General features: G+C 45.4%; 4 protein-coding genes across 4 annotated transcripts; 2 read left to right on the top strand and 2 right to left on the bottom strand.

The window, feature by feature from the left end:
• Positions 1–639: 639 nt before the first annotated feature.
• Positions 640–1,239, bottom strand: LACBIDRAFT_317631 (uncharacterized protein; the record flags this gene model as incomplete). The annotated part of the gene is made up of 1 exon (XM_001890198.1): positions 640–1,239. Exon 1 carries the CDS (start codon positions 1,036–1,038, stop codon positions 640–642), a length of 399 nt encoding a protein of 132 aa, XP_001890233.1. The 5' UTR covers positions 1,039–1,239.
• Positions 1,240–2,251: 1,012 nt separating this feature from the next.
• On the bottom strand, positions 2,252–3,824 carry LACBIDRAFT_335353 (uncharacterized protein; the record flags this gene model as incomplete). The annotated part of the gene is made up of 5 exons (XM_001890197.1): positions 2,252–2,278; positions 2,389–2,884; positions 3,146–3,315; positions 3,430–3,690; positions 3,744–3,824. 5 exons carry the CDS (start codon positions 3,822–3,824, stop codon positions 2,252–2,254), a joined length of 1,035 nt encoding a protein of 344 aa, XP_001890232.1.
• A 176-nt stretch (positions 3,825–4,000) lies between these two features.
• LACBIDRAFT_335352 (uncharacterized protein) lies at positions 4,001–4,993 on the top strand (the record flags this gene model as incomplete). Its single annotated transcript, XM_001890223.1, has 1 exon — positions 4,001–4,993. The coding sequence occupies one exon, from the start codon at positions 4,001–4,003 to the stop codon at positions 4,991–4,993; it is 993 nt and encodes a 330-aa protein (XP_001890258.1).
• Positions 4,994–10,338: 5,345 nt separating this feature from the next.
• Positions 10,339–10,604, top strand: LACBIDRAFT_317629 (uncharacterized protein; the record flags this gene model as incomplete). Its single annotated transcript, XM_001890222.1, has 3 exons — positions 10,339–10,351; positions 10,406–10,485; positions 10,536–10,604. The coding sequence occupies 3 exons, from the start codon at positions 10,339–10,341 to the stop codon at positions 10,602–10,604; spliced, it is 162 nt and encodes a 53-aa protein (XP_001890257.1).
• Positions 10,605–10,616: the final 12 nt, after the last annotated feature.

Raw genomic sequence — 10,616 nt, 5'->3', positions numbered from 1 at the left:
GCTACCAAGAAATGTTTGTGAGATATTTCTTTACCAAGTTGAGGAATGTTGGGCTACCCAAGATATCTTGGGAAACATTTCTGATCAAGTCAGAAAGGTTTGGCTGGCTAAAGAAAGTTTCATAAAGATGTTTATCTGGTTCAGGATATTTTCTCCAAGTTAAGAGATGTTTCAGTTCCAAAGAAATATCTGTGAGATATCTCTCATCAAGTTCAAATATGTTTGCCTGGCTAAGAAATGTTTGAGTTCCAAAGAAATATTTGTCAAATATGTTTGCCTGGCTAAGAAAATCTTTATGATATCTTTCAGATATTTTCTACATGTTTGAGTTCTAAAGAAATATTTGTCAGATATCTCTCATCAAGTGCAGATATGTTTGCCAGGCTAGGAAATCTTTATGCTATCTTTGGGATATTTTTAACAAGTTAAGAAATGTTTGAGTTGCAAAGAAATATTTGTGAGATATCTCTCACTCACTCCACATGTTACAATAAGACACCTGCCTACATCTACTAAGAGACTAAGGTAAACTAAAAAGGATACCTTGACAGATCAGTGAATGAAGGTAGCAAATGCATAGCTAAGGGAGGATGGCCTACAGCAGACTGGGTTGGTGTGACGAAAGGTAGAGTGGTGGTGCTAAGAAAAATTATGTAAAGTCTCCGTATTCTGGTGTTCAAACATTTTGACTGTCAAGAACAAGGTGACAGCATCAGTAAGATCCCTGGGTTGACCAGGCCATTGTAAGGGAGGTGGAAGTGGAGTGTGTGAGTTTGAGGGAGGGTACAGGGTTGGATACAGATGGATGCGAGTTGAGTAAGTTGGATGACAACGTGATGTTGAATGGATTTGGGTGAAGAGTTTGTTGGGTGCAAGTGTGTGTGCAATGAACACAATTTCATTCTCCAACTGAGTCTGGGAGGTGAATCTGGGAAGACTTTTTGCGGCTGAGGCGAAAGCAAGCACAAGCTGCGCTGGAGGTGGGTGGGGGAAGACGGCGGCAGTAAGAGAAAATGAAGAGAAGTCGGTTCGGGGCATGATTACTAGAGATGCAAAGGGGAGCACAAGGTTGAAAGGGAGGAAGATTGGAGGTGAGAGGAGATGCGGTCATGGGCCAAGAAAGGTGTGGTGGAGATGGGTAAAAAAGTTGTGTTTGAGTGCCAAAACTTCACCCTAGATTCAGGGTGGTACTGAGCAATTGACTATCAACAAGAGATGAGTGCCTGAGCTTGGAGTCTCTGCCAGAACTGCAACATTGAACCCCTACCACAGGCCGGTTGTTGTTGTTGTTGTTTGCCTGGCTAAGAAATCTTCATAATATCTTTCGGATTTGGTCTACAAGTTAAGACATGTGGGGGGTTTGACTGGGGGGGATGGTAAGATGCACTTGGAGATCTGGGAGCTGAAGTAGAGGCAGAGGTGGAGGAGAGGGTGGTCAAAAAGTGGAATCATATGACAAGACCCAATGGGCAAGGAAGTAGGTAATTGTGTGCATTGAGATATTGAGCAGAGATTGGGACAAGAGAGAAAGATGGTGAGAGAGTGAGTGAACAGGGGTTTGGAGGAGAAACTTAGATGAGTTTTGAGTGGTGAACATGGCAGATAGAAGCAGGGTGTCAGTGAAAACAGACTTAGAGTGGTGAACATGACAGAGAGAAGCGGGGTGTTGGTGAAGACAACCTTAGAGTGGTGAACATGGCAGATAGAAGCAGGGTAATGGTGAGAACAAACTTAGATGAGTTTCGAGGGGGAAAAAAAAGCAATGTACAAAATGATGAGAAAACTGCACCAGAAAAACCAAGTTTTTTTCTTGAAACTGGGACCCCAGATACCCCATGACACTGGTCGGATATGTTTGAGCCATGTGACAAGGCTAAAAGATTTTTCAGCAGTGTGACATGCTTAGAATATATCCAAGTGATGTCACACCACTGAAACATTTCTAGCCACTCTGGCAAACCTCAAACATTTCTGGCCAGTTTGACTTGGCTCAAACATTTCTTACCAGTCTGACACACTTCAAACATTTCTTACCAGTCTGAAACCCTTCAAATATTTCTGACCACTTTCACTTGACTAGGATATTTTTGAACACAATTTATCTACCCAAACATTTCTGGTCACAATATTACAGGTCAAACATTTTCTACCTAATCCAATATTATATTTTCTCCCAAAGGCAAAAAAATAAATGGCCGCACAACCTATTAGCCTGGATACATTCTTACATTTTACAAGGCTAATAGCTTGTTCAAGGTGGGTGACTGAAGTGCGGTAGCTGTAAAAAATTCTGCATTGTGTCTGACTGTGACTGCTCTTCACCCTTGAGAAGTGGTACAATACAAATTCGTCAAGTAAGAAAGATTCAAAATGATGGACAATACATACTGTTGTTGTTGCATTGAACGTGTCTCCCACAAGGGTGTCGGTGTTCGTATCGAATCCAGATCCGTTCACCTGGTTTAGAGGCCTCACGGATGGAGAGGCGCTGTTGGTTTCGAGCAAGATAATATCTCCTCTATTGATTCCAGAACTGCTCGCTTGGTTTAGGGGTCCCACCGATGGAGATGCGCCGCTGATTTCAACCAAGGAATTATCTCCTCTATCCCTTTTTTGTCGTTTTAATGGTCGAACACCCTCCCAATCCGCCCCCGCAGGCCTTTTACGAGTGCCTTGGATGGCTGAAGCCGCCCTTCGTATCACGTCTTGGTGTGTCGCGCTAGCTTCGCCAATCGCGACGATGATTGTTTCCCATGAACGTTTTTGGCTGTAACGCAATGGCACTTGAACACACGCCTCTAGAAGTTGTTGACGTGTGAGATGCTCGAGTGTGGACACTATATCTGTCCCATCATGAAACAAAGGTCGTTCCATGATGTGTCGTCTTTGAAAATTTCGTTCTATTGCTCAATTAATCACGTGGTAACGATACCGTTCATACATACTTTGTTAGTTCGTTTATTCGACGAATAGACAATGCATGATTTCAAAGACTATATGTCGCGACTATCCTGGTCGACATATGTGCCCACTGTACCCCATCGTCAACACTAATTCAACACATTCTGCCGTCTTGAATCAAGCTTGAGACGGTATCTGATGAATATGGCCGTAATAAACTTGCATAGGAATATTACAAACTTACCTCAGTAATACTTCCGTTGCTAGGTTAATATCCTCTCCTGACGCATCGACCAACCCAGACTCTCGTCTGTGTTTGACCACTAACACATTACCAAACCATTTACGCTGCTTGCAGTTCAGTTCGCCTATTGATGCGTTCACGTGCATCTCGTTGTGGACTTGAGACGACATCTGAATAGCATGGTCTAATTAGTAGCATGAACTTCCTGACCGAGAAGAGAAAAAAAGAGTGTGGAAAAGGTACACGTGGAGCGGGTGATGGTAAAACATAAATGTGATCTGCACCTTTGGTTGAGTCCGAAAGATGACCGTATACTTGTTTTCCAATGCTGTTTGCGCGTCGAGCGGGAAATGTGTTACAATGATGCGATGATGCGTTAAATCGATAAACCTTTCGTGTTTGTTTCGAGCGAGCCAGTAATGCGTCATCAGAGCGTCGGTTTCTAAGACATCAGGATCCAATCCTCGTCCTACAGGGACAAACACTATCTGTGGTTTCGGACAATGTGTCGCAAAGATGATAGCTTGATAATACTTTTCGAATGTCTGTTATATGTTTTAGTATGAATTGGTGCGAGCATGATCTTGACTGTTCTTACTGGAATGTGGCGCTCTTGCATGGCATGTATGGCAATAATATCTTTCGGTTGCGTAACGTTTTCCATATCATTTTCGTCCATCTTGTAACTGGGCGTCCAACGTGAAGGTGGTTTGCGTCATTGACCTCTGTTAACCACCGATGACCTCATTCGATCGTGAGTCGAAAAGTAGCCTTTTTTTTTTTTTTTTTGTTATTTCTACTACTTTCTGCCGTATTAAAATGAAGTGGTTCAAAGCGACGAAAACGCATCTTGACATGACCATGATACAGACATGTCCAGATCAGCAGCTGCTCGCTTCAGCTGTATACAACCAACCCAATGCTCTCCGTTCTATTTTGGAAAATGTTTCCTTCCCCACCCTCGTTGCCATCAGCCATACCGACCGCATCAGCCGGATCCGCGCAAGAGCACAGGTGGCGAGCCGCATTGTTGAAGCACTTGATCCTTTTATGAATCGTGCCATGATGCCTCGCTTCATGAGTGACCTTCGCAATACAGGTTCCCTTGTATTCGCCTCTGTAGCACTGAAGGTCCTTCGACCTGTTCGCGAGGACAACGGACGATATACGCTGATTGACATACGTCCTCGAAATCTCAACATCACCACGCCGTGTGGAACCACCGAGATCTGGCACGCTCATTTGGCTTGCTTAGGCTATGATCGTGTAAACAAGTTGGACGTGGATATTTTGCAACAAGATGGAATACTTTCAGTGACGGAACTTGGGAATGAGAACGTATGTATGCATCACCTTTGTGTACGTCCACTGACGATCCTGTCTGTCAAGGGTGCCAAGATCATCTTATGCGAGAGTCGTGACAAGTCTCCGATTCCTCCCCTTTTAACGTCTGATGCCACCCACAAGATGGTAGCGTTCTCTCATTGCGGAGTTTACTGCGCTTACCCTGACATCACCTGCGCGGGGGTCTCAGTCGGGGGATATTGGGGAGCAAGCGAAAGTACCATGGAACGTACAATGGAGTTAGGCCTTCAAGGGCATCGTTTTTCGAATGGGTCTACGAAGGGAGAAGCTTGCGGCTCCGAATGCCCTTCTGTATGGAGGCGTTCTTTCGCACTGCTTGGCTTCGGGTTGTTCACTTGGTACGCGGGTATCAGAGAATATAGGAAGGAGCAACAGAGGGATGACTTGTACCGCACCCATTATATCTGGAGACTTGGGAGCTCATGCTGCAATTACGCCTGTCCCGCCAATACGTGTCCATGGTTCATGAATATCTTTGATTAGAGGACATCAATGTACACCTTCACTTAAAGACAGACAGGGATTCATACCTGCGCTCACTACCGTTTCGAAGACATTCCCGCCAGATCAAAACAAAATTCTTAGTCCCACTGGCTGTTCATCCAGGACGATGCGGTTCTGCTGATTCTATGAGCCGTTAATCACAGTCCAACGTTTTGATTCCGCACATTTGTATTCACTCGTTTCGATCGTAAACTACGCTTCTACGCTTCCTTTAGATAGCTCCGCATGGTCAACTGTTGCACTGTACATTACTGTACATTACGGGTCTTATTGGATACATGGATTGAAGGAGAGAAAAGAAAATGACAGTCAGTTTGGGGACGTATTATACCCCTTTCATGTTTAGGGCCCGTCGATAAGACCTCTGACGGGCCCTAAAGATGCACGGGTATCTCCTAAGGTCATAAATACCAAACAGGTAAAAACAAAATAACCAGAGCCAAGGTCTTTTCTTGCATAGCGCACGCGAGCGGGCAAGCATGTACATACTTTAGCAAGCAATACCGGCGATGTCCGTTTGCGCAGGCGATCGTGAGTGTACAAGTGGACTTTCTATCTATCATTGCGTACGAGAGCCAGTGAAGACATACCAAACACATACATTTAACATACTATGGTAGCCGACGTCTAGCCTCACATTTTAGATCACAATAGGTAGTGTTCGAATGGCGGGTCTCTCACTTGCTGACTCCCCGGCTTCCATCTACATTATGCCATATCCTCACCGTCATGTTGTGGTAATTGTGTGATCAAATTCGGCGGATGACTGTGCATCACACCTCGCAACTGAGTCTCCGTCATCACTGGCGCCTCGTCCATAATAAGATACTGTGCGTAATTCCAGGCGATGGTCCGCAAATAGATGACTCTTTGCATTCGTATCTGTTCACGATTGATTTTTTGATTGGACAATTGACTAGTTGCAAACTCACTTGTCGCATTTCGTTTGATTCTTCAACTGCCAAGTTTTCGTCGTGGAGTCTTCGTTGGTCAACAACATCTGAACTGGAGCCCTCACTGTCACTGTCACTCCAGTCGCTCGACCCGGCCACAGATTGTAACTCTGGCATGCTATCGTCCGAATAACTTGAATAACTTGTACAAGAGCTCTCGGTACTCCTTTCGGATTCGGATAGACTTGAGTCCTGGTATACATTGTCAATTCTTGCATCGGACTTGTGATAGCTCTTACCGTGTCTGTGGAGGAGGAGGCCGACATTGTGCTTGAGGTAGCTCAAATTGCTACATTTTTTTGTATGCTGTTCAGCGTCTTCCGCTTGTTCTTTTCCCCTCTTCTTCGGTCAAAATTTTTATTTTATTTTTTATTTTATTTTAATTTTAAATTCAGTTCGTTTTTAATTCATGACGCAGTCCGGGATCGGTCGCCCGAACAAATTGAGCAACCCGCTGCGGCTGTCTCCATGTATTGTTCAACGACTAAGACAGCAAGTGCTCTATAATTCTAATGTAGCGCGTGTCATCGGTCCTCCTTGCTACTTTAACTGATTTAGGCTGCCTTCGTTGATTAACCTACGTTTAATCAAGCAACTTTTAATTTCGTGAAAGTAACACGTACAGTTTGATTTGTTCCTTAATATATGTGTCGTCTGCACCCCTGCGTGGAAGGTGTTGGAGTATATAGTTGGGGTGGCCTGGATGGTAAGCACACCCTCATAACCGACCCCTTCGAATCCGCACATGGAGAGCGGGCGATGACTGTCCGAACATTTTCTGTCCATCTCAACGCAGGGTTTAGCTCCAATCAGTTGATGATACCTCGTCATACTTTAACTGTATACATGCACGAGTTCGTCTGTAGGCATGATGAAATCGTCCTTCTTTCGTACAGGTTTTATGGTAATGTCTCTGATCTTGCAATGCGTTGGTCCGTATGATATGACTCTGTAGACTTTACCCTTTAAATCTCCTCTCATTGGTGTTACCAACAGCCGTTCCATATCAGGGTGCACGGGTTTCAAGTACTGCATTGGGATGTTCTTGCTGTCACGAAGGAACCTGACCACTGCGGTGTTGCCTTCGTGCCTCAAAAATTCAAGAGTCCTGTCTCGATATGCCATGTACTTGGGTGGCACAGATTCCCTGACTTTGAGACAAATTCTCCTTGACGCCAATCGCTCGTCCGCTAGCCAATAACACTCTGATCCTAAATTCTGTGATTACCTTTTTATGGAAGCATCTTTCAAAAAGTACGCGTACCTTTGTCATGATCTGTAACTTCCGATGCAGGATCCCATGCTGGGCTTGGGGGTATTTCTTGAATTGACGGCATAGGTGTCCCTGGCGTGGATTTTTCTGGGGGCGCGTTCCATGGGAGGACCTGTGCCACTATTCTTCTTTCTTCGTGTTGAATAGCCTTCATAGATGTCTCCTGCTCACTACGTGTTTTGATTCAATAGATACCATGCGCTGGACAAAGCACTTACAAAATTGACAGTTCTGTCAGTTTGAACCGCTCCTTTCACAAAGTGGCATCGAGTTCCACCACCGCAGTCTCATCTATGTTTGTAGACACGATCCGGCCAACGTAACCCTTGAAATTGTTCTTCAGTACAATGACTCGCTTTCCTTCGTAACGCCAATTCGGGTTGTCCTTCAGACTCACGAGCTCCCTTACTCTTTTACGCACGCCACTTTCTACCACGTCGACCTCTTTCCACACTATTTTGGGCACAGGGGGGATCGGTGACGGTACCACGCAGGTCATCGGTGCATGGTAAAACTCAGCATCGGATACGGGAACTGATATCTATAATCCCAACTGACTTTTTGTTTTTGTTTGTAGAATAATGCATTCTCTTACCTCCGTTGACGTATCTTGGATGTGGAGAGTCAACACGTCGTTCAGTGAATTGAGTACGAATGCCACCATTCCAGCATGAGGCCCAAACGTAACCCTTGCATTGTCACCGACTTTGAATTCTCGACGAAGCTCTGTTAAGCGCAGAACGTGAATGAAATCTTGGGAAGATATGTAAACTTCTGCCTCTCCGTCTTGAATCGAGCAGACATTCCCCTCCAATCCTTTGCACTCGCCATCCACGACCAAAATGCGGTCACCCAATCGGATTGTCTTTGCTGCAAAGTGGTGACGTGTGGTATTATAGATCGCGATCGGAATTTCGGTACATCCTTCGAAGTCTTCCAGTTCATGTCTGGATGGATCACAAGTTGTATGGATGATGATTTCGGAGTCGACGTCATTATAAAGATAATAACCATCGGAAGTGTAGGTGTTGTTGCGGAAAAGCCAGTTACCGTTTCGTTGTTCTACGCTTTTGGCTCCCCATCTCTTCCTGACGGCTGACGGATCAAAAAGTCGACGGGGCGGTCGCCCACTGCGCTTCCGTTTCCTATCGGTATCCATGTAGATTCGAGGAACAACGACGATATCCGCGTGCAGTGATCTGGGATCGACGTGGCGAACGTATGCGACGTCTCCTCGATAAATTCCTTTCCTCACTCTGATCCAAGTACCAACCGAGGGCGTATAAATTGTTCCGCCAACAAGACACGCCTGTGCTTCATCCGCCTGTAAAACCCTGACAAAACCTGTGTTGAGGTTGTTGAATTTGCGTACGGTCTCGTTCACAACCTCGTAAGATGCGGCTTCAATGAACACCCGGCCTGGATGCGACCTAAGTGCCAGTGCTGCTCGAACCAAAGGACAGACATTATCCCAACACACAAATTTTTTGAGTATTTGCAGCACCGTTGTCTCCTCCATCCCTGGCTGGTTTTGCATGTCAGCCGAGATATACACGGCTCGTAACGTGACGTTCGCACCTGGCATCCAACCTCATAGAGACCGTAATCCTCTGTCCTTGGGCCATCGTAATCCGAAGCATCATGAACGCTCGTTCCTCGGATTTGAGCCCTATGGATGAAGTCCCGCCAATTCCCTTCCACATCGTCATCTTGGCCAGTGAATTCGCGAACGAAACTGGAGTCTGGTGCTTCACCATCCTCGAGAGAATCAGTGTCGTCAATCAAATCCTCTGTATATAATATATTCAATGAGCTTTCTAACGAGTGAAATTTTACTAACCCAGGTCTTCGACATCGGATTCCACTGCGTCTTCATTCTCCACCGCGGCCTCAATGTCAACGAATAGGGAGGCATTCTATGGACAGGTGTTAGACGTGTAATTAACAAAGGTAAGACGAACTCGACTTACTGCGACCCTCCTCTTTTTGGGGGTTTGGACCACATCCGTCATTTGGGGTAGAGAAACCTATCACGCAGCATCAGCTAACTTACGACTAAGCGTGATGCCGGCTACCTGTCTCGTTGAGATGTTTGGTCTTCATACCTGCTTATTTTCAAGATGTCTCCAATGGTATCTATTGTGTATACGACGACTTTACACTACGCTGCAAACAATCGACGAAGTAACGCTATCTTGGGACAGTATCTAATGATGTCTGTAAAAAAGGGAAAAATAAGATTCAACGGTTTGAAGAATCAACATATATACCCTGAAGTCTTTAGGGCCCGTCAGTTAGAACTTATCTGACGGGCCCTAAACATGACGGGGTATATAACGTCTATCAACAGATTGTGTATTTTTTCTTTTTTCCCTTCAACACGGGTCCCTTTATTCTTGTAGAGGTAGTGATCGTAATAGACAGCGCGGACGTATTTGCCGGAAGTAAAGTACACGATCGAAAGCTCGTTCATGTGTACGGACTCAAATGTTTGAATCCGTTCAATGTCTCATGTTCATAGGTAACCAACCATCGCGTAATATTGTTCAAGATGCCCACAAACCAACCGATGGGACAAACCAAGTTCGCCGAAACCTTCGAAAGCCGAGCTACATCTTCATCGGCCTTCTGCCGACTAGCGACGGTATCTAGAATACGTCGTTGAGCGTCGAGAATGTCGAACTACACGTGGGAACTGTGAGTCTCTTGCCTCTCTTGCGAACTATCTTATCGACCCATCAACAATCTAGCTAGTATCGCGGCTGGCTAGCGCCTCCTCGGCCACGTAGATTGCATCCGACAAATAGGGCCTTCGCATCCACAGAAGATTAGGGATACACTACGGCGTGAGCCTCATGACGCACCCTGTTCTCAATCTTACAACACCGTATCGTCCTCCTGTAACTTTGAGGATTTGCCGGTTGACGTGTATTGGTCTGAACGGATATGGCAAACCTGGATGCATCGCATCGCCAAGACAAACCCAGGGTTCCCTGTAAAGCTGCCATATCAAACGATGCGCTATATTCGTCGCATACAAGACCGGAAAGTTCGTGAAGCTAATTTAAAGAGGGTGTGGACCAGACATTTGGGGGTCTATGAGACACGGAGGTAGGTTCAGTAACTTCTTTTTGTTTGAAGGCACTTTTAAGCTCTATTTTGTAGGCTCAACACTACCATATAAGCGCGGACGGACATGGCGCGTCTCCAACTATGTGTCCGCTGCCCAATCCAGTGCGACCCTGGTGATTTTTTTTCACAAGACACACTTTATATGCAGTTGACCGTCATTCAGTGTATCATATCTACCTGTCGAAGATTGACAACGGTCATCCGGCTTCCAGATTACATAATCGATAAATGAACATAAAAGTAA

The sequence above is a fragment of the Laccaria bicolor genome, genomic scaffold (assembly GCF_000143565.1).
Source record: "Laccaria bicolor S238N-H82 LACBIscaffold_83 genomic scaffold, whole genome shotgun sequence".
NCBI classification, from domain to species: Eukaryota; Fungi; Basidiomycota; class Agaricomycetes; order Agaricales; family Hydnangiaceae; genus Laccaria; species Laccaria bicolor.
Note: the sequence above shows the minus strand (reverse complement) of the source record. Positions and strands in the feature narration are given on the sequence as shown.